This window comes from Somniosus microcephalus, chromosome 4, assembly GCF_052327205.1.
Source record: "Somniosus microcephalus isolate GS21.2 chromosome 4, FLI_Smic_1.0, whole genome shotgun sequence".
In the NCBI taxonomy this organism is placed as follows: Eukaryota; Metazoa; Chordata; class Chondrichthyes; order Squaliformes; family Somniosidae; genus Somniosus; species Somniosus microcephalus.
Window position 1 is genome coordinate 240,589,281 of NC_140990.1, and position 24,490 is coordinate 240,613,770.

Genomic DNA, 24,490 nt, shown 5'->3' on the forward strand with positions numbered 1-24,490 from the left:
TTGGGACTCTACTCATTGGAGTTCAGAAGAATGAGAGGCGATCTTATTGAAACATATAAGATTGTGAAGGGGTTGGATCGGGTGGATGCAGGGAAGATGTTCCCGATGATGGGTGAAACTAGAACTAGGGGGCATAGTCTTAGAATAAGGGGCTGCTCTTTCAAAACTGAGATGAGGAGGAACTACTTCACTCAGAGGGTGGTAGGTCCATGGAATATGCTGCCCCAAAAAGCTGTAGAAGCTACATCATTACATAAATTTAAAACAGAAATAGACAGTTTCCTAGAAGTAAAGGGAATTAAAGGTTACGGGGAGCGGGCAGGAAATTGGACATGAGTCTAGGATCGGATCGGTCATGGCCCTGTGGGTAGTGGAGCGGGCCCAGGGGCCATGTAGCCTGATCCTGCTCCTATTTCATGTGTCTAATTCTGTTAGATTCAGGAGATGGTTCTGGGATAGTGGATTGGCGGTTAGGATCAGATCAGCCATGATCTTATTGAATGGCGGTGCAGGCTCGAGGGGCCGATTGGCCTACTCCTGCTCCTATTTCTTATGTTCTTATGTTCTTATAAAGGTGTAAGCAAGTGGAGCGTAATGGAATAAGCCACACATGCTTCAATCAAACCTTGACATCCCATGAGAGGCTTTTGGAGGGATCATATATGCAAGACATGGAGAGAAGGAACATTTAGAGGTCCGGATTTGTACAGTAAATGGCAGTGATGACAATTAATGGGAATCTGTTGAAACCCTCCATCATATTGAGGGGAAAGTGGTTGCAAGGATTTAATATGCTAGTACAGCACACACTTGTAAAGTTCTGCTTACTCTTCATTGGTCTGCTTATTAAATTTCTTTTGGGAATGGGTAGCTGTGGAGGTGGCATTTACAGCTAAAGCCACCTCCCTTCACCAAGCCTGAGCTGTTCCCTTGGCTGGCCTCCTCTTATGCATCCAAACAAAGCACCAGTGGTAGGCCTCCCACTGGGAGCCCATCCAAAATGATTGAAATTAGTTGACCATAAAAACATTTACCAGGATCTGTGCCAACTTTGTGGGGCCACATTACACTTTCTGTGACACTGGGGCCAGCTTTATATTGTACTGTTCTGGCTATTTTCCAGCATTCAGTTCACATTTTAATTGTTTCATCACATTATCTAGATTCTGAAAGTGATGGGTCTACCATCACTCTCAAATCCCTTTCAAAGTTCCCTCTGACATTTTGGATTCATTCATTACATATGAAGTTTTGTTCAATCATTGTGTAAAACTTTAAATCATCAATGTTACATTTTATTTATCATTTGTTTGCCCAAGCGTGTAACCAATCTAAATTCTTATGTAATTTCTTTGCCCCATCCTCTGTGTTCAGTGACCACTTAGGAAATTCGACCAGCTTACTTTTGATTTTAATCTTCCTTCATGAGGCCCATCTCCTGCTCCCTTGATGCTCTCCACCCAACTACTGATTGCTCAACTCACCCACCCCCACCCATGCCAGCTGACATTGTTAATCATTCTATTTTGCCAGGCATCATCCTTTTCCCCCTTCAAAACCACCTTGATTATTTCCTTACTCAAAAGCTCATCTCAGCCCATTCATCAACTGTCAACACGCTTCTTGATGCCCTTTCCACTCTTAATGGTCCTGAAGTGTGTTGTTCGCTCCCAGCTCCGTGTCGTTCTGTACAGAAACTTCTGTTCAGATCTCTCCAGCCCAGCTTCTGCCCATTTCACAGAACTGATACCACTGTGGCCGATATCATGAATCCCTCCTGGCTTTGGTGTTTATGTTCTTTCTACTGTTTTGTGAAGTGCTTTGGGCTGTTTTATACATTAAAATTGCTATATAAATGTAAGTTGTTGATATCTAGGTCATTCATGAAGACTGGAAATAAAAAGGATCCATGCACTTACCCCTAGGGATGCCACTCAGCATGTCTCCGCCCTTTGATGTTACACGTGTCATCTTTTAACCAACTTCTTATCCATTGGTGTATCCTAACTTGGATTCCTATGGCCTTTTATTTCTTTAGAAGTCTTTCAAATGGAACTTTGTCAAAAACTTCTCAACTGGAGCCTGAGGAGTTCTGCTGTCTATTTTATCTGTAACTACTTCAGGGAAGTTAAGGTGCTTTGTCAAACCAAATCTTCCCCTTCAAAATTTATGCTGATTAGGTTCTTATTAAATTATTGCTATGCAGGTACTCTTTCAACTTACACCGTAGAAAATTAGAATGATTTACCTGTTACTGATGTTAGGCTGATAGGCCTATAATTGCCTCGGCCTATTTTGCCACTGCTTTGAAAAATAGGTACCGTAGTTGCTTTTGTGCAGCCCTGTAAAACGTCACCTGTGCCTTTTGATTCTTTTGTGATGATATGCAGTGCTCCACAAATTTCCTCCCCAGTCATCTTCAGAACCCTAGGTTATATACCATGTGATTTGTTAGTTTTAAGTTTATTTAATTTATCAAGTATTTTTGTCACACTGACTTCAAAATTTTCAAGGAGTTTGAGTATACTGTATTGGATATTCAGTTGGTGGTATTATTTTCACAAACAGCATAATTAATGGGACTAAAAGTCGATAAATCCCAAGGACCGGATGACCCACATCCTAGGGTTTTGAAAGAGGTGGCCATTGGGATAGTGGACGCATTGGTTGTCATCTTCCAAAATTCTATAGATTCTGGAACGGTTCCTGCAGATTGGAGGATAGCAAATGTAACCCTGCTATTTAAGAAAGGAGGGAGAGAGAAAACGGGGAACTACAGACCTGTTAGCCTCACATCAGTAGTTGGGAAAATGCTGGAATCTGTTATAAAGGATGCAATAACTGGGCACTTAGAAACTAATAGTAAGATTGGGCAGAGTCAACATGGATTTATGAAAGGGAAATCCTGTTTGACAAACCTATTGGAGTTATTTGAGGCAGTAACTAGTGGAGTAGACAAAGGGGAACCGGCAGATGTGGTGTATTTGGATTTTCAGAAGACCTTTGATAAGGTCCCACACAAGAGGTTGGTGAACAAAATTAGGGCACATGGAATTGGGGGTAATATACTAGCATGGATTGAGAACTGGTTCACGGACAGAAAACAAAGAGTAGGGATAAACGGGTCTTTTTCAGGTTGGCAGGCTGTGACTAGTAGGTTACCGCAAGGATCAGTGCTTGGACCCCAGCTATTCACAATCTATATCAATGATTTGGATGAGGGGACTAAATGTAACATTTCCAAAGTTGCTGATGATACAAAGCTAGGTGGCAGTGTCAGTTATGAAGAGGATGTGAAGAGGCTTCAGGGGGATCTCGACAGGCTCAGTGAGTGGGCGAGAACATGGCAGATGCATATAATGTGGATAAATGTGAAGTTATCCACTTTGGTAGCAAAAACAGAAAGACAGAGTATTACCTAAATGGTGAAAGGTTGGGGAATGCAGATACTCAAAGGGACCTGGGTGTCTTTGTATATGAGTCACTGAAAGTGAATGTGCAGGTGCAGCAAGCCATTAGGAAGGCAAATGGTATTCTGGCCTTCATTACAAGAGGATTTGAGTACAGGAGTAAAGAAGTCTTACTCCAATTATATGGGGCCTTGGTGAGACCACACCTGGAGTACTGTGTACAGTTTTGCTCTCCTTACCTAAGGAAAGATATACTTGCCATAGAGGGAGTGCAACGAAGGTTCACGAGATTGATTCCTGGAATGGCGGGACTGTCATATGAGAAGAAATTGAGTAAACTAGGCCTGTATTCTCTTGAATTCAGAAGAATGAGAGGGGATCTCATTGAAGCATACAAAATTATTACAGGGCTTGATAGGATGGATGCTGGGAGAATGTTTCCTTTGGCTGGGGAGTCTAGAACCAGGGGCCACAGCCTCAGGATAAAGGGTAGGCCATTCAGGACTGAGATGAGAAGAAATTTCTTCACACAGAGGGTGGTGAATCTTTGGAATTCTCTACCCCAGAGGGCTGTCGAGGCTCATTAATTGGGTATATTCAAAACAGAAGTCGATCGATTTCTGACTAGTAAGGGCATCAAGGGATATGGCGATAGGGCCGGTGAATGGAGTTGAGGCAGGAGATCAGCCATGATCTCATTGAATGGCGGAGCAGGCTCGAAGAGCCGAATGGCCTACTCCTGCTCCTATTTCTTATGTTCTTATGTAAATACCTGCAGAAAATATTAAGCTAGTGTTTTTATTACTTTCCATTTTACTGCCACTTTTATCTTTAGAATTATGACTGACTGTTTTACTGTTACAATATTGGAGGAATGCTCTCATAATATACTTAACACTTCTTAAGCTATTTTTGAACCTCTACTATCTCTTTTCACCTGTTTTAGCAAGTTTCTCTCCTCCTGGGATTTTCACCTTTTGTAGTTTACATATAATTTGTTTTTCTTTCTTCAGTTTTAGTTGCCCTATTCATCCATTTTGGAGGTTGTTTGTTTAGTTTACATTTATTCTTCTTTGACATATATGTATCTTGTAACTCGAATGGCCACTTGTTAGGACAAGGAGTACAATAATTTTAACACTTCATTGACTGTAATATTTCAAAGTAAGGCACTTCAGGTCTCATGAGGGAATGCTGTAAATTGTGAATTGTTCTATATTTCTCTGAGCACAATTATCATGTTCTGGATTAAAATGTACAGATAATTATTTTGCAGATATGATAAAGAAAGTACACGTACATTTTAAAAGCTACAAAGGACTTAATCCAAAGTGTACAGTTCACTGGAGTGAATTATATCTCTAGGTGTGCATTTATTTGAAATCTAGATTACATTATTTTATATTCCTCATGCGTAAAAGTCTTAAAAGGAACCTGTTCAGATTGCATAACCTAACTAATTAACAGTAATTAACATCATAACCAACAGCTCAACCAATGTACTAAAAATACTATAGAATCACACAATTCTTGTTTAATAATTCATACCACATAATTTATGAAACACAATACAGAAAGAAAGAGGTATACATTTGAACATAATATCTGCAATTTTTTTGGTAATGAAAATGTGAGAAAATTATCATCAATAAAGTACAAGTTTTGTCTCAGTTTTTTAAATCTATTTTCCTTCAAGTAATTTATTTCTACATTCAGTGAAATGAAATGCATTAACATGTCTGTTTAGTATTCCACCCCACTACTTGTGTGCAATGTGGAACAAAGAGCAAAAAATGTCTGAGACTTGATTTATGGTGGGCTAGATTCTTTCAGACTCTAAATCTTAGCCAAGAGATGTACGGTGGAAGAGATTATTTCTGATTTAAATCAGCATGAGAGTAGAGCATCCATGTATTCAAATTTTAATACTTCACGTTGGGAATCTTAGTGTACTGACCTAGTTTTCTGTGGCTTCATGGGTTTGCAGTTTGAGGTGGCTGCAGCTGCTGACAGTCGTTCTATTGTTTCAGTTAGTTTCTTTAAAGGAAAACCAATAGCGGGTGAGCACCTCGGTTGCCTTAGGGTGCAATTCAATAGAACCATGTTTCTGAAGTCTCACGTTCAGTGCTTTGTGAAAACTTTACAAGTCTGATCGAGTCAAGCCACAGCTTTTTTTATGCTGGCTGAAACTACTTTTCATAACTTACACTTTTGCTGAACTTGTTAAACGCGAGACATGTTGTTGGGTAAGTAAAACCATGTGGACGACAGATTTCTGTTTCTAACTGCCATCTGCAACACTAGTACTTGAACTATTCATACAGATTGTTTGGTCTTTCATTGCAGAAGTCTGACGAACTCTTGCCCTATTTCAGGAAGAAAGAATAGATCTGTAGCTAAAGTTGAGAATTTCCTTAGGAAACTAAGTTGTGAATTAGTAAAAGTTACTTTGAAATTTAAATTCACAGATTTTATCTGACTACTCAATCATAGATATTTTTAGGCGTTTTTTGAATTTAAGATTTTTTAAAAAACACTTTAGATATTATGAGTGATGTAATTGAGATACTAGAATCACATTCAGTAAATAACTTTATGGCAAGTTTGTAAATACCTAATATAAATACAATATAAGTCTAAAGTACGTTCTAAAACATCTATGAACAGATAACCTTTTTGCCATCAGTGCCATCTGATTTTATGAAATTACTTAATTCTTAATATTTACCAAATTTTTAATCGATTGCAGATAACAGTGTTTATTTAGAACTATTGAAGAATGCCTTGAACTTTAACTTGCAACCCCGTCGTCTCTATGATATTTAGTCAGTTCTTGTTACTCTGTTTGTCACAAAGTATTATTCAGTAGATGAGAGTATTCACTTATCAGAAATTTACAGGGGCATTTTTGTAAGGATTTTCTGTTAAGAATTTCTAAGATTTATTATAGATGGGCCAGAAAGTAAACTGTTTCTTGTGTTTAATTTGCTGTAATTTGTTAATGTGTTTAATAGGTCACCTAGCACTTTATAGGGAAAGTACCTGCACAATGTGGGTTGCCAGCAGGCTAAAATGTTAAATCGGCAATCGAAGAATTAATTTTGTAGATTGGATGTAAAATCACTCAACTAACAGAAGTGAATGCAATTGTGCCAACAGAGAACAGCTTGTGATTTTCACTTTCTGGCCACTTATCGTAAATATTCACTTAATCATGTGTTGAATGACATGAAGTTGACTGTACTATATGCCAAGAGCATCACATAAACAACAACTATTGCAAATGAAATTTTTGCAGTAACACCTCACCATGAAGCAATATTTTACAAACTACCAGTATGATGTGCTAGCTTTAGTAATCCAAGAGGGTGATTGATGGACACTAAATTTTCCTGTTACTGCCAAACACTAACATCCTGGCCTCTGGGGCGTTTTCTGCTTGTTGTACTTAGTGCAGTAATATTTATCCTTTTGTTTAAATGAGTAACACTTATTGTGATAACGCAGGAATTTTTTTCTTGCAGTTGATTTAGACACTGCCTCTGAATCAGCCCCTGCTTTAATTTACAGTTTTATTTCACAAGATGTACTTGTTAGTTCTTGCTGAAATTCATTTGGCATAAACTAGTTGCACAAGCTAGGAATTTTTTTCATTTGCCTTAGGACAAGATTAGCACAGGTGATAATTATCTATATATCTGCGACTTTTTCAGCTGCTTGAAAGGTATCAATTAAATAAGATTAAGGGCAAGGTTCCTAATCTCCGCACAGATCGTATCAGGTCAGTTCCATTATATTTGTGCAGGTTCACAAAACAGTAGCAGAAACTCTTCATAAAGGCTTTTTGATAGACTCTTACCAGAATAATCATTTTGGAAAATTATTTACTAAGCTGCTATGCATACTGCACTTGAAAAGTGCAGTTCATTACTCCCAGATACTACACAAATTGACCTTTGTTCAAAGCTTAAAGAAGTTTCGAAGTGCAAATTAACAAAGTGACGAGCTATGTTTTTTCCTCCAGAAGGAAGACTGTGTGTATTAGCCTATAAATTAGATGTTTGCAGTGTAAATAATTACAGCACAGCTGGAACCAAAAGAATATATACAGATTTTAGCACAGTTTTATGTTGAAATGTTTGGCATTCTTTTGGATCCTATAGCATACTCACTATTTAAACATATTGACTTACTTGTACTCTTCACGGGTTAACAATAGGGCAACCACATCCATTAATAAAGCAAATAATTTATAATTATGCACAGTCTCAATTTTGACATGTGCATAATTTTAAATTAATTTCTTTGGGATTACTGATGAGTTCCCACCCGCCCCCTCTTTATTTTTGTCTTGTTTGAGTTGGAAGTCACAGAAATCCCTTTTAATTAGTACCTTCTATCAAAAATATTTTGCTAAATACTTGTAGTCTAGAAGTTTCTTCAGGGATGACCACTTCTCCCAGGGGTGCAGATTTAATACATTCAAAGGACAGATACTCTATGATAATAGCTGACAGCCTCTGTGTGCTCCGTGAAAGAGAACACTGACATCATTTGGAAAGCTTTCAGTGTTACATTAGAAGTTCATGGAGTATTGTATTGTCAGAGCTGTGGGGCAGGTTCTCAAGAATACCTTCGATAATTTATGGAAGCTGATCTCACATCAGTGCCTCTTCATGAATTTGAAACTTCGGCTGTACAAAAATCCAACAAAATGCAGTTTTTAAATAATGGAACTGATTGGCGGATGATATGTTCAGGGAGCGCGCATATTCCCAGTGCGTGCATCGTGGAATTTGACAATTAGGCCTGAGGGCTGGAATCACTGTGTGCACAGTTCTGCAATCCCAAAATTTTGCAGATTTTTGGAGGCCATGCTGAGAGCATGTGTGGGCCTCATTATACCCCCTAATTTTAGCCAATCTTATTTCAATAGGCCTTTGATGAATTCCACACGTTTTCTGGTCTCTGGACTTCTGTAATGTTGCACACTCATATAAAACAAGGGAACCAATGCTGTTTGCTTAAGAATTTTAATTCTTAACTCTGTGACTGACAGATTTGTACTACGTTGTAATTTGGTTTATTGCTTGACTTTTTATACTGCAGTTTCTGCAATACCTTGTTTTTCCGATGTTTTCTGCTGCATTTTTTCAACACAAGACTCGTTTTGCACAAACTTGTAGTCACAACACTGTTGCTGGCAGCAGCTGTAACCACACTGTCCAAAATGGACATTCCATTGGGCCATGCAATGGTTGTTATGGTTTTGGAGGATGAAGAGGGATTCTGTCAGAGGGAAGAAAAGTAAATGGGTTTACACTCTCAACGTCTGACATCCACTCATACTTGGTCCAGGATCCAAGTATTCAGATGCAGGCACACCTACTTGGCCTTTTCTGAGGAGACCTGCCTGGGCCGTCACTGAGTTATAGCTTTTACTGAAGTTGTTCCTGCAGACAAGATTTAGCACAGAATCAGCCATGCCTGTTGCTGTGAAGGTCATCAGGGCATTGAATTTTTACGTGACCGGATTCTTTCAAGCCACCACTGCTGACATATACCATAAATAGTCAGAATTGGGCCCACCGACACATCAAACAGGTGACAGCATAAACACTTTGTCAGTATTCTCATGGAAAGGAGGCAAAAGCATTTTTACCAAGTGACTGGCTTCCCTAAAAGGCAGGACTTCACTGGTATACATGTAACCATCAAGGCTCCTAATAACAACCTTATCGCATGTATGAATAGGAAGGACTTTCATTCCATCAACATACAGATGGTGTCAGACCACACAAATAGAATAATGCAGGTGAATGCATGCTACGCCGACAGCAGGCATGGTGTCTTTATTTTGTGGTAGGTCCACTGTGCCAGCAGTATTTCACGGAGCAGCCAGACTGGACAGCTGACTGCTGGAAGATAATGATTACCCTGGATATTAAAACCAGTGATGATATGTGAAGATATGTGAAGAATATTTTATAGATATGTGAAGAGAAAAAGATTAGTGAAGTCAAGCGTAGCTCCCTTACAGTCAGAATCAGGGGAATTTATAATGGGAAACAAGAAAATGGCAGACCAACTAAATACATACTTTGGTTCTGTCTTCACAAAGGAGGACACAAATAACCTCCCAGAGATGCCGGGGAACATAGGGTCTGATGAAAGAGAGGAACTGAAAGAAATCAGTATTTGTACGAAAATGGTGTTAGGAAAATTGATGGGACTGAAGGCCGATAAATCCCCAGGGCCTGATGGTCTACATCCCAGGGTACTTAAGGAAGTGGCCCTAGAGATAGTAGATGCATTACTGGTCATCTTCCAGAACTCGATAGGCTCTGGAACGGTACCCATGGATTGGAGGGTAGCTAATGTTACCCCACTATTCAAAAAAGGTGGTAGAGAAAAAGCGGGGAATTATAGACTGGTAAGCCTGACATCGGTAGTGGGGAAAATGCTAGAGTCTATTATAAAAGATGTAATAGCAGAGCACTTGGAAAGCAGTGACAGGATCAGACAAAGTCAACATGGATTTACAAAAGGTAAATCATGCTTGACTAATCTACTGGAATTTTTTGAGGATGTAACTGGTAAAATAGATAAGGGAGAACCAGCGGATGTGGTGTATTTGGACTTTCAGAAGGCTTTCGATAAGGTCCCACACAAGAGATTAGCGTGCAAAATTAAGGCACATGGGATTGGGGGCAAGGTATTGACTTGGATAGAGAACTGGTTGGCGGACAGAAAGCAAAGAGTTGGAATAAACGGGTCGTTTTCCGAGTGGCAGGCAGTGACTAGTGGGGTACCGCAAGGATCGGTCCTAGGACCCCAGCTGTTCACAATATATATTAATGATCTGGACGAGGGAATTGGATGTAATATCTCCAAATTTGCAGACGACACAAAGCTGGGCAGGAGGGTAAGCTGTGAGGAGGATGTCGGGAAACTCCAGTACGATTTGGACAGGTTGGGTGATTGGGCAGAAACATGGCAAATGCACTATAATGTGGATAAATGTGAGGTTATCCACTTTGGTGGCAAAAACAGGAAGGCAGATTATTATTTGAATGGCAATAGATTGGGAGAAGGGGAAGTGCAAAGAGACCTGGGTGTCCTTGTGCACCAGTCGCTGAAGGTAAGCATGCAGGTGCAGCAGGCAGTTAAGAAGGCAAATGGTATGTTGGCCTTCGTAGCAAGAGGGTTTGAGTGCAGGAACAAGGATGTCTTGCTACATTTGTACAGGGCCTTGGTGAGACCGCACCTTGAGTATTGTGTGCAGTTTTGGTCGCCTTACCTGAGGAAGGACGTTCTTGCCATGGAGGGAGTGCAGCGAAGATTCACCAGGCTGATACCTGGGATGGCAGGAATGACGTATGAGGAGAGATTGTGTTGATTGGGCTTATACTCACTGGAGTTTAGAAGATTGAGAGGGGATCTCATCGAAACCTGTAAAATTCTGTCAGGTCTGGACAGACTAGATGCAGGAAGGATGTTTCTGATGGCCGGGGAGTCCAGAACCAGGGGTCATAGTCTAAGGATAAGGGGTAAGCCATTTAGGACTGAAATGAGGAGGAATTTCTTCACCCAGAGAGTGGTGAACCTGTGGAATTCTCTGCCACAGAGGGCGGTGGAGGCTAGCTCATTAAATATATTCAAGAAAGAGTTAGATATATTTCTTGAGGCTAAAGGGATCAAGGGATATGGGGAAAAGGCAGGGACAGGGTACTGAATTTGGATGATCAGCCATGATCTCATTGAATGGCGGAGCAGGCTCGAAGGGCCGAATGGCCTACTCCTGCTCCTATCTTCTATGTTTCTATGTTTCTATGAATCCCCGAACAAAGGCCAAAAGGAAGTACAGTGAGGCTCAAGCCACCAACTGAATTACAGTGGAGCATACAGTAGGCATTTCAAATCAATTCTGCTGCCTGGACAGATCAGATGGGATACTACTCTACAGCTTTGAGAATATTCTGGAAATGATCAGTGTCTTCTGCATCCTGCATAATTTTGTAATACAGAAAGGGAAAACCTTTCAGCCAGAGGGCTAGGAGGGTCATCCTGCAGCCTTGGGCAAAGGAATGGTTGAGAATGATGTGAAGCCAGGAAGACTGGTGCATCAATCATTGATAGGAATTTCACCTAAAATATGCCCTACATTGTCCTCTTTGTAACACACTGGTCCTGTGAACAACAGTCATCGCTGCCACTACCACCATCCTGCTTGTTTCCCACCACATGCTAACATTAATATGTCCTTTCTGACAACAAATCTACACAGGGAATTTGAAAGAGAGTGCAATCAGTTTATTTCCCTGCTCAAGTTCTCTGTGTTTGAATGTTAACCTTCCCCAGCACCTGCTGTCTGTGAGAGTGTAGGGTCTGTGACCTCTGGCACCTAATACAAACATAGAACAAGAAAGACTGGAAAAGACCATTAGAGCCATCTAGACCTGGTGCAGTCCGGTCCACTATTACCCCAACCCCTTCCAACTCCTGCAATCTCCTGGAGAGAGAAAAACATTGAAAATAACACTGAAACCAATTTAAGATGTTAATTAGTCTCTGGCTCCTTGAGGCACCGCACTGAGCAGTAATCCATTAAGGTAACTGCAGATCCACCCTTCCACCTCCATCCCTCCAATCAGCAGTAAATCCTGGGGCTAAGAGCAAACCTATATTCCCACCACTCACTGAGCAATAATTTCCTGGAACTCATACCAAAGTCACGCCCCCCCCCCCACCTCCACTGGATTAGACAGCAAACTCACAATCACCCCCTCCCACCACTGAACAGAGGCCAAAATTGGACCAGAAATATATCCTGAACTTACATTTATCCTCCATTCCTACCAATCCCCCCAGTATCATCAGCACCTCAGGGCTTATACATACGTGGAGGTTGTCGCTACCAGCTTCTTTCAACTTTTATGGGTCAGAGCTCGCATTTGTGCAGTACCATCGGCGGTAAAGCACATGCTATGAAGGAACACTTTTATGTTGTCATTCCATCTGGTTTTGGTCTGTCTAGTGGCCTCTTCCATGCTGATAGTGGTATGAAGGTGAATGCTCTGGCAGGGTCAGACTCAGAGTGGCACATGAGGTGTCCATACCAGAGCAGTTGGTAACCATCCACAAACCAGACAGCAGTGGTTGATTAGTCAAATAATGTACAGTCCCAATTTAAATTTTGTCGTGAGGCTTAACCATTAGTAGGGTGTGAAGCGATCTAGAATCGAATCCATTGATTTGCCTATCTATTACTTTGGAGCATACCCACGTTTCTGAGCCATATTTCAATATGGATATTGCTAATGTGTTGTACAGCCATACTTTGAGACTGCAGTTTATATTTGATCTCTGTATATGGGATAGAGAGTTCATTACGGAGTTCACAAGTGAGTATGGCAGTCAGGAAGACAGCCGCCATTGAAGGAAATAATGCTACCTATGTGAATTGTGTAATTGATTCCACTGTCTTGGACGGATTGTTATCTATTATGAAGATAGTTGGAATTATTTTCCATCCTCGCGATTTCATGTTTGTCTTGTTCCAGCTGACCTAAAAACCAAGGCTAAATGCCTCTTGTCCAGAGATTTGTGGGGCTTCAATGGTGGTGTCCACAGTTTTGGCCAAGGCCACTATGTTGCCGACAAAGTCCAGATCTGGATACATTTAGTCATTGCCTAAATTGGTCCCACAAAAACTTTTTTTTGTTCTTGACTTCATGATGTAGTCAAAACCTGGCAAGAATAAGATTGGGGCAAAAACAGCCCTGGCATATTGAACTTGAAAAGCTCAGAAAGCTTTCTGTCAATATAGGCCCAGCTGCTTGTGTGGGCATAAGTTCTCTGATTAATATAATGTTGTTCGGGATACCTAGAGATTGTAACAGGAACCATAGGCGCTCTCGATTCAGTGAATCAAAAGCTTTTCTCAAATCAATATAGGCAACATAATGTGGCTCTTTAATGTGTGTCATTTGGCTGCCACCTGCCGTGGTATAAATATCTGTTCAATGCTGGACCTATTCTCTCTCAAGTCAGCCTGAGCATAATTTACTGGATTTAGCCAAAAACCTTCACCTTCCCTCTGCACAAAAATGCTGATTTTGGACTGGGCCTTGTGGGCTGGTGAGAATGTGGCTGTTAAAATGGTACGCAGTGCAAGGCCAGCGAGGATCGGTTGAATAGCTTGATGCAACGTTTTTAACCCCATTCTCGTTGACGTGGGGGATGAGAATTGGGGCTTAGGTGTTTGGACGCAACCTCTCCCTCTTCCTTACCTGTGTGATTGGAACTCAGACCCCTACAGTCAAACAACACCCCATCCCACACTGACCATAGTATTGATGATCAGAGCCCACATACCTCAGCTAAGCACATCTCCCCACCAGCGCCCCCCCTCAACACCGACCATCACTTAGTTAATAGCAGCCAACGTCCTCATCCCCTTTTCCCCAGCTGCCTCTCCCTCTACCCCTCCTCTCTTTCCCCTCTCATCCCTTCCCCTCCACTACCTCATCACATCTCTCCTTGCTCCCTTCTCTCCCCCTCATTCCTCCTCCCTATCCCTCTCTTGCCACACTCCTTTCTCCCATCCCACCCTCCTCTCACTACCATCCCACCCTCTTCTCTCTCCACCTTTCTCCCTCCCTATCTCCACATCCTTCCTCCCTCTCTATCTCCTTCATCCCTCCCTCCCTCCTTCCTCCCTCTCTCCAACTCTTTTTCCCCTCCCTCCACTTCCTTCCTCCCTCCCTCCCTCTCTCCCTCCTTTCTCCCTCCCTCTCCACCTCCTTTCTCCATTCCTCTCTCCACCTCCTTCTTCCCCCCTCCTCTCCATCTCCTTCCTCCCTCCCTCTACCTCCTTCCTCCCTCCCTCGCTCTTCCTCCTTTCTCCCTCCCTCTCTCCACCTCCTTTCTCACTCCCTCTTTCCCCCCTCCTTCTCTCCAGTTCCTTCCTCCCTCCCTCTCTCCACCTCCTTTTCCCCTTCCTCTCCATCTCCTTCCTTCCTCCCTCTTGATCCAATACACTTAGCCTCACCTTCTAACCCAGCTTGACCTGAATACTGCACTTCATCTTGACTCCCCATGTGCAACTTTTAAAAGTTTATTTTAAACTCGGCGGGGGGCTTCAGAGAGACTGAGGTCAGAATCAGGGACACCATGGAAAGTAAATGTTTCTCTTCATTCATTGATACTTCAATTTTCAAAACAAAAATCACCAGTTGAATTTTGAAGCCAATTATTTATCTACAGCTGTGTTTTGTTGCTGGAAAAGGTTACTGCGAATTCTGTACACCTATCAGAAACAAAGAGTGAGAGCAATACAGAAAACTGTTTTTTTATCCTCATTCTAATTTGATTTAAAAAAAATTAGTTTTGAAAGCAAACTTTGAGGGAAACAGGATAGGAGAAGGGGACGGGAAACTAGTTGAGGGCTTCTAGCCTCTTGGCATCCTGGCATCCACCCTTGGGAGAGCGAGTGGCAGTGGGGGAGAGTAGATGGAGGATTAGTGTGAGCTTAGTGATGGCATAACAAAGAGAAGTGGAGGATAAAAAGAGCTGAGGTGGTAATTCAAAGGGGAAGAGGTGGAGGGAGTGAGGGGTGGTAGGAAGGGGAATGAGTAAAATGACGAAGGGACAAGAGACGTGATGAGAGCAAGGAAGTGGGTGGGGTGGGGTGGGGTGGGGGAAAAACAGGAGTGATTGGGGGAGGGACTGAGATGGAAGCTGCTAAGTGCCACATTTTCACTGGAACCTATCCCAAATGTCGCCTGCAGCTTTTAGTGGCTCCTTTATCCACCATACCATATCACACCATAGTAGTGAAAGAAGAAAACAAAAAGAGAGAGAGAAGCAAAAAGAAGTTGAGAGAGAAGCAGCAAAGAGAAGGAAAGACACAGAACCAAGAGGAAAGACAGCAAGAAACAGCAACACAAAGATATCCGAGATGAGTAAGAGAGTGACCATATTCTCCGATTTACTGTGTACGATGCAATGGGAGATAGACTAGTGTTTGTGTGTGTGTGTATTTTTTATATATGTCTCCTAAAGATTTATGGTGATAAATGTTAGGAATGCATGTCTGGCTTTGCAGATTTCACTGACCACCTAGATTTCTGCAGCAGGAATATAATGGAAACAATACATATGTGTTTAAAAAAAACTATGTAAATCACTGTTCCTAAAGTGTGCCAACCTCTGCTCTTTTATGATAGCAAAATACTGCGGATGCTGGAAATCCGAAATAACAACAGAAAATGCTGGAAAAACTCAGCAGGCCAGGCAACATCCGTGGAGAGAGAAACAGAGTTAATGTTTCAGGTCGAAGACCCTTCTTCAGAACTGAGAAAAAAGCAGGAAATGAAACAGATTGAAAAGCAGGTGTGGGGGCTGGGAAATGGGGGAGAGGATGAAAGAACAAAAGGGAAGTTCTGTGAGGTGAAGAGACATTAAACGATATTCAAGGCGAGACGAGATGGTGATAGGACAGGTAAAGAGACAAAGGATGGCTCTAGATGAAGTGTGAAATGCGCTGGCAGAATGAAAAACAACTCGAACACCTCCGTTCAGTCCGTAAGGGTGACCCCGAGCTTCCAGTCGCCTATCATTTCAATTCACCGCTCCATTCCCACTCAGACCTCACCGTCTGCGGCCTCTTGCATTGTTCCATGGAAGCTCAGCGTAAGCTCGAGGAACAGCACCTCATCTTCCGATTAAACACTTTATAGCCTTCTGGACTCAACATCAATTTTTTTCTGTTGTTATTTTGGATTTCCAGCATCCGCAGTATTTTGCTATCATAAAAGAGCAGAGGTTGGCACACTTTAGGAACAGTGATTTACATAGTTTTTTTAAACATATATGTATTTTTTAAAAATTCATTGATGGGATGTGGGCGTCGCTGGCTGGCTAGGCCTGCATTTAGTGCCCATCCCTAATTGCCCTTGAGAAGATGGTGGTGAGCCGCCGCCTTGAACCGCTGCAGTCCATATGGTGTAGGTACACCCACAATGCTGTTAGGAAGGGAGTTCCAGGATTTTGGCCCAGCGACAGTGAAGGAACGGCGATACAGGTCCAAGTCAGGATGGTGTGTGCCTTGGAGGGGAACTTGTAGGTGGTGATGTTCCCATGCGTCTGCTGCCCTTGTCCTTCTAAGTGGTAGAGGTCGCGGGTTTGGAAGGTGCTGTTGAAGGAGCTTTGGCGAGTTGCTGCAGTGCATCTTGTAGATGGTACACACTGCAGCCACAGTGCGCCGGTGGTGGAGGGAGTGAATGTTGAAGGTGGTGGATGGAGTGCCAATCAAGCGGGCTGCTTTATCCTGAATGGTGTCGAGCTTCTTGAGTGTTGTTGGAGCTGCACTCATCCAGGCAAGTGGAGAGTATTCCATCACACTCCTGACTTGTGCTTTGTAGATGGTGGAAAGGCTTTGGGGAGTCAGGAGGTGAGACACTCGCCGCAGAATTCCCAGCCTCTGGCCTGCTCTTGTAGCCACAGTATTTATATGGCTGGTCCAGTTCAGTTTCTGATCAATGTAACCCCCAGGATGTTGACAGTGGGGGATTCAGCGATGGTAATGCCATTGAATGTCAAGGGGAGATGGTTAGAGTCTCGCTTGTTGGAGATGGTCATTGCCTGGCACTTGTGTGGTACGAATGTTACTTGCCACTTGTCAGCCCAAGTCTGAATGTTGTCCAGGTCTTGCTGCATATGGACACGGACTGCGTCAGTATCTGACGAGTCTCGAATGGTGCTGAACAGTGTGCAATCATCAGCGAACATCCCCACTTCTGACCTTATGATGGAGGGAAGGTCATTGATGAAACAGCTGAAGATGGTTGGGCCTAGGACACTGCCCTGAGGAACTCCTGCAGTGATGTCATGTGATTGAGATGAATGACCTCCAACAACCACAGCCAACTTCCTTTGTGCTAGGTATGATTCCAACCAATGGAGAGTTTTCCCCTTGATTCCCATTGACTTCAGTTTTGCTAGGGCTCCTTGATGCCACACTCGATCAAATGCTGCCTTGATGTCAAGGGCAGTCACTCTCACCTCACCTCTTGAGTTCAGCTCTTTTGTCCATGTTTGGACCAAGGCTGTAATGAGGCCAGGAGCTGAGTGGCCCTGGCGGAACCCAAACTGGGCATCAGTTAGCAGGTTATTGCTGAGTAAGTGCCGCTTGATAGCACTGTCGACGACACCTTCCATCACTTTGCTGATGATTGAGAGTAGACTGATGGGACGGTAATTGGCCGGGTCGGATTTGTCCTGCTTTTTGTAGACAGGACATACAGGAAAAGTTCTGATATCCGGCACCGACGGGACCGGCGTGTTGCCGATATATCAAAACTGCCGGATATGCAAAGTTAACGTTGAAGCATATGGAGATGAAAGTCTCCATATTTGACAACAAACACTGTTGCTCAGCAACAGCTTGTAAACACTCGGCCTGTACCTTGGAAGCGTCTCTGAAGCTGTTGCTAAGCTACAAAGACGCTTTCCAGAGCCTGCCTGTTAAAAGAATGCTAAGAGAAGAAAAAAAACCTAACCAAAACGGCTGCTGATTTCTGCCGTTAGAGCGAGGTTTCCGGCCACACAACCTCCGGATAAACCAAAGTTTCCTGTACTTGGGCAATTTTCCACATTGCCGGGTAGATGCCAGTGTTGTAGCTGTACTGGAACAGCTTGGCTAGGGGCGCAGCTAGTTCTGGAGCACAAGTCTTCAGTACTATTGCCGGAATGTTGTCAGGGCCCATAGCCTTTGCAGTATCCAGTGTCTTCAGCCGTTTCTTGACATCACGTGGAGTGAATTGAATGGGCTGAAGACTGGCATCTGTGATGCTGGAGACCTCAGGAGGAGGCCGAGATGGATCATCCACTCGGCACTTCTGGCTGAAGATAGTTGCAAATGCTTCAGCCTTGTCTTTTGCACTCACGTGCTGGGCTCCACCATCATTGAGGATGGGGATATTTTTGGAGCCTCCTCCTCCTGTTAACTGTTTAATTGTCCACCACCACTCACGACTGGATGTGGCAGGACTGCAGAGCTTTGATTTGATCCATTGGTTGTGAGATAGCTTAGCTCTGTCTATCGCATGTTGCTTCCGTTGTTTGGCATGCAAGTAGTCCTGTGTTGTAGCCTCACCAGGTTGACACCTCATTTTTTGGTATGCCTGGTGCTGTTCCCGGCATGCTCTCCTGCACTCTTCGTTAAACCAGGGTTGATCTCCCGGCTTGATGGTAATGGTAGAGTGAGGGATATGCCGGGCCATGAGGTTACAGATTGTGGTTGAATACAATTCTGCTGCTGCTGATGGCCCACAGCACCTCATGGATGCCCAGTTTTGAGTTGCCAGATCTGTTCGAAATCTGTCCCATTTAGCACGGTGGTAGTGCCACACAACACGGTGGAGGGTATCCTCAACATGAAGATGGGACTTTGTCTCCACAAGGACTGTGCGGTGGTCACTTCCACCAATGCTGTCATGGACAGATGCATCTGCAACAGGTAGATTGGTGAGGACGAGATCAAGTAGGTTTTTCCCTCTTGTTGGTTCCCTCACCACCTGTCGCAGACCCAGTCTGGCAGCTATGTCCTTTAGGACTCGGCCAGCTCGGTCAGTTGTGGTGCTACCGAGCCACTCTTGGTGATGGACATTGAAGTCCCCCACCCAGAGGACATTTTGTGCCCTTGCTACTCTCAGTGCTTCTTCCAATTGGTGTTCAACATGAAGGAGTACTGATTCATCAGCTGAGGGAGGGCGGTAGGTGGTAATCAGCAGGAGGTTTCCTTGCCCATGTTTGACTTGATGCCATGAGACCTCATGGGGTCCTGAGTCAATGTTGAGGACTCCCAGGGCTACTCCCTCCCGACTGTATACCACGGTGCCACCACCTCTGGTGGGTCTGTCCTGCCGGTGGGACAGGACATACCCAGGGATGGTGATGGTGGTGTCTGGGACATTGGTTATAAGGTATGATTTGGTAATTATGACTATGTCAGGCTGTTGCTTGACTAGTCTGTGGGACAGCTCTCCCAATTTTGGCACAAGTCCCCAGATGTTGGTAAGGAGGACTTTGCAGGGTCGACAGGGCTGGGTTTGCTGTTGTCGTTGTCGTTTCCGGTGCCGAGGTCGATGCCGGGTGGTCCGTCCGGTTTTATTCTTATTGTTTCTCGTAGCGGTTGTTTACAACTGAGTGGCTTGCTAGGCCATTTCAGAGGGCATTAAGAGTCAACCACATTGCTGTGGGTCTGGAGTCACATGTAGGCCAGACCAGGTAAGGACGGCAGATTTCCTTCCCTAAAGGACATTAGTATACATATGTATTGTTTCCATTATATTCCCATAGCAACACCTTTAATTTGGAGGAAGTGAGTGGAGTCAAAGGAGAAGTTGTTCAATGTGAGAACAAGTTCAGCCAGGCAAAGGAGGGTGGTGGTGGATGGGGACTAGTTGGGCCTCTGTTCAAGGAAGAAGCGGAGCGCCCTCAGGCCATCCTGGCGGGGGGATGGAGGTGTAGAGGGATTGGACGTCCATAGTGAAAAGGAGACTGTTGGGGCCAGGAAACTGTTAAAGTGGCGTAGAGCGTCAGAAGAGTCGCGGATGTAGGTGCGAAGAGACTGGACAAGGGGAGAAAAAATAGAGTTGAGAAAGGAAGAGATAAGTTCCGTGGGGCAAGAACAGGCTGAAACGATGGGTCTACCAGGGCAGTCCTGTTTGTGGATCTTGGGAAGGAGGTAGAAGCGGGCTGTGCGGGGTTGGGGGACTATGAGGTTGGCGGCCGTGGCAGGAAGATCTCCAGAAGAGATGAGGTCAGTGACAGTCTTGGAAACGATGGCTTGATGTTCGGTAGTGGGGTTATGGTCCAGGAGGAGGTAGGAGGGGGTGTCGAAGAGTTGGCGTTCAGCCTCAGCTAGGTAAAGGTCGGTTTGCCAAACAACAACAGCCCCACACTTGTCAGCAGGTTTAATGACAGTGTTGGGGTTGGATCTGAGAGAATGGAGTACTGCAAGTTCAGAGGGAGGTAGGTTGGAGTGAGTGAGGGGAGCAGAGAAATTGAGATGGCTGATGTCATGCCGGCAGTTTGCAATGAAAAGATCTAGAGAGGTTAAGAGGCCAGAGGGAGGGGTCCAGGTAGAACGAGAATTCTGAAAACGGGAGAAAGGGTCAGCTGTGCGGGTGGAAGACTCCTGGCCAAAGAAGTGGGCACAGAGACAAAGACGACGGAAAAAAAGTTCAGCGTCGTGCCAAGCTCGAAATTCATTGAGGTGGGGGCATAAGGGGATGAAGCTCAGGCCTTTGCTGAGGACTGATCGTTCGGGGTCAGAGGGGATAGTGAAAACACAGCAGAGGGTGAGATTGGAAGAAAGGATGAGGTCAGAGGAAAGTGAAGGGGAAGAAAGTTCCGGAGGGGCCTTGGTGTCCAAGAGTTATTGAAGCTTACAATCCTTGACACCTGAAAGGAAGAAAAACATTTTTTTGTTAAAGTGCCAGATGAGGTGAAGGATGAAATGGAACTGCGGACTAGGACAGCTTTGAGATAGAGTGCGTCAGTGCTGCTCCAAGAGAGAGGTTGAGAGTGTGCAGGCAGCTCATAGCATTGAGCGTGGATCTCAGGATACGGCGAGATCAGTGGTTCGAGGAACGCTGAATATCTCGGAGATATCTGTAATCCTGGTGGATCCAAAACATGAAGGGTGGAATTTCCTTGTTCTGTCTCCCGACACCAGTTGAGCAATCAGTAATTATTTACAGTACCTCACATAAGTGTTTGCTGTTAATGTGGACGTACTGCGGCGGGAATTTTAAATCGTTGATCTTCCAAGCTGCTGGAAGCAGCGCTCAGGATAGGAACCCCCGATTCCGGGAAACTCCCGGTCATTCCAGGAGGATTGGGAACTCTAAACCCAGGGGATGTAACAATGACATAAAAACTGAATATCATGTCTATCACATGTGCTTCTTGAAGTTACTCAAAGGCAGATCAAGAAAGCACTTGGCAAGATGAGGTGAGATACAAATAATTAAACTGTTGTATTTCATATTAAGTGAACTTACAGAACAACAGTTATGAGACTGCTTTTCTGTAACCTCCTTGGTATCTACATCATTCCCTATCAAAACATCAAATGTCATGAATACACGTCCAAACCTGTGAGCCCCTGAGTAACCAAAATTTTCCAACCAAACTCTGGCCATGGGTACTTCTGTGGTCACCCACAGTCCTTGAATGCAAGCAACTTTGTCCTTTACATAATGGTAGTCCTTCAACAAGCCACCATGTGTTATCATGTAAGAGCAGTCAGTGTCTTTACATGCATCATTCACTGTACCGGGTGAAGATAAGGAGTCAGCCTATCCACATCGCTGATCACAACATTATCGTCTGTCTCATATGGTACAAGCTCACATGGCCTCCCTGTTCGCAGTGCAGGATTTTGAAGAGACCAGCTGTAGTTAGCCTTATGGCCACATTTAAAGTACCTGATCTTGTCTTTGGATTTCTGACTTTCAGTTGGCCCTCTCTGACCTTGCCTGGCATGCGTTGAGCAGTTGGCTCACTGAGTTGTTTGTCTGTGGGATGGTGTGAGGCATCTAATCTTCCACCTGTGTGACGGCTTGTCTATGACCAGCTGCTCTAGGGTTTTACAGTCCTGATCAAGTAACCAGATCCTCAAGTCATCTGGAACTATTTCCAGAAATCTGTCCCATGGCATTAAATGATAAAGACCTTTGTAGTTTGTTACACCTTCGCTTTCCAGCCACATCTGCCACATGTCTTTGAGCTAAATAACCATTTCTTGATAAATACTGAATGGATCTTTTCTTCGTTGCTAAAATTTCTGCCTGTAAAGTTCAGATGTCATAAGCCCCAAGAATATCATTCTTTACAATATCATAGTCCAATCTATTGGCAGGGTTGACACGTGAAGATTCATCACCTCAGTGACGTTGTGAGTTGTCTGGCCTATTCATTTCTATCCCACTTGTGGTGACTGCCTAACAATTCAAATGCTTAGATATGGGATGGTAATTCAAGACGGTTTTTAAGAAGGGAGAGACAGCAAGAGTTTTGAAGGGGTGGAGAATGCAGAGCTGGGTTAGGAGGGATTTGAGAGAGCAGACGATGAAGCTGGTGAGGGCTGTGGGGTAGTGTTGTGGGGTAGTGACCTGAGTGAAATGGATGGGTGCAGAAGGGCTGGGGAAGGCAGAGGCAGAGAACCACAATTTTGGATACAAATAAGCCAGAACAAGGCCTCAGCAAACAAAAAGCTTTTATTTTGCCTTTCTCTCATTTCCTTTAACGTATTTTTGGATATGACCACTTCTCAGAGTAGCAGTAAACACAAAAGGCTCGAATTTCCCTGGGCCGTGGAGGCAGGAATGGAGGCTTGTGGGGTGTTAAAATTGCAGAATCGGGGGGCACGAACCCTTCCCGCCCCCAACCCGCTTCCATGCCTGTTTCCCAGGAGGCGGGGACCTGACCTGTGCTGGGAGCCGCCTCCCCGAGACAGGAAGGGAATTAGTGCCAATTAACTGCCTGTTAACAGGTAGTTAACAGGCAGTTTTTTGCCTAATCCCTATTTTTATTCCTGAAGTGTGGGCTTCCCGACGGCTCCAAACTATGCCAAGTTAACAAGGCGGGCCATTGGGCTGAAGGGCTTGGAGGGTTCGAGACGTCCGGTGTTCAGGTGAGTGATTGTTGCATGAGTGCAGAGGTAAGTGTGTTTGGTGTGTGTAAAGTATTTAAATAAGTTTTACTTACCTTTACTTACTAATGCAGGCTTCCTTCCTTCAGGTCTCGGGAGTCCCTCATCTCACCGGCATAGAAAGCAGAATGGCCACGAGCTGTCAAAAGTTGCAGCATTCAGCTTTCTGCTCTGGAGAGATTTCTAACTGAGTCTGTGGAGAAGGACTCAAGTTAGAAGTCAGATTGTCAGTGTTTGACAGCTTCACAGAGCTGTGAAACGCTGATATTTCATCTGTCAAAAGCTCTTGACAGATGAAATGTCAATCCCTCACGTCACCTGTAACCGGGTGTCCCTTAATTGGCCTGCTGAGCCCGCTGGGTGGGCTCAACAAGGTCAATCAAGGGAAAATCGCGTGGGTTGGCCACAAATCGATGGAGGCGGGACTACAACCCAAAAAGTGGGAGTCCCGCCTTCATCACGTCCCCATTGACAAAATCCAGCCCAAACAGTTAATTACTTCTTTCTACCTATATTGCACACTTCTCTTTCGTTAAATTTAGTGACCAGAGGAAAATATGGTCTGAGTACCTTTTGTTCACTCTTCCCCTCTATAAATTATATTGGAATCATTTAATGGAAATAATTTCTGGAAATAATTCAAATTGATGACACATCTATAAAGCGAGCATCCAAATCACAGATTACAGTTCTTTCCAGACTTGAAATACAGTGTTTACGAGTAGACAATTATAATATTGATTTTCCACTCCCAAGTTAAGTTTGAGCTCTTGTGCCTAGCTGCTGGCCCAAAGCTTGTCAGTAGTGCAGTGAGCTGACTGCCTGCAATTTTCCATGCTCGGCTCATTTGAATAATTGTTTATTAGTGCTAGCGCAGCTTTGGCCTTATGCAAAAACCTTGCATCAGATAGACAACCCAAGATGAAATGCCTGCCAGTCTGTTCCACATTTACTACCTAGCCATATGAAGCTCTGTCACAAATGTACAGCATTTTCATTACATCTCATCCATATCCATGCCTCTTTAGGGCATACCTTCAAGATATAACATGCAATGAATGCCTTGCCACACTCACAACTTCCAAGAGCATCACAACTCAAATCATTGGAAGCTAACCTAGCTGCAGTATGTGTAGTCACTGACTGGGCCACTTACCCGTGTTGACTTGAAGTATATTTGTTCTAAATGTTTGTGTCTTGGTGAACTTCACATTATAAAGAGATGAAATGCTCCCCATGTAAGAGTTGTTGCTCCATTGCCTGCGGTTACGTTGAATGACCCAGTAGCAGATTACCACCCATGGTTACCATAGCGACCGTTGTAACACCTTGATTAATGTACCTTGGTTCTGGT

General features: G+C 43.8%; 1 protein-coding gene across 13 annotated transcripts in view; it reads left to right on the forward strand.

Moving 5' to 3' along the window:
* znf385b (zinc finger protein 385B) overlaps window positions 1-24,490 on the forward strand; it is a 588,958-nt gene that overhangs the window by 337,824 nt on the left and 226,644 nt on the right. The window contains exon 1 of one of the 13 annotated variants that reach the window (XM_085985992.1): window positions 4,148-5,656. The exons of the other annotated variants lie outside the window; for them this stretch is intronic. Within the exon in view, the coding sequence (XP_085842118.1) occupies window positions 5,647-5,656 (10 nt within the window). The 5' untranslated portion in view covers window positions 4,148-5,646. Of the gene's footprint in view, window positions 1-4,147; window positions 5,657-24,490 lie in introns of those variants that run through there. 13 annotated transcript variants of the gene reach the window in all.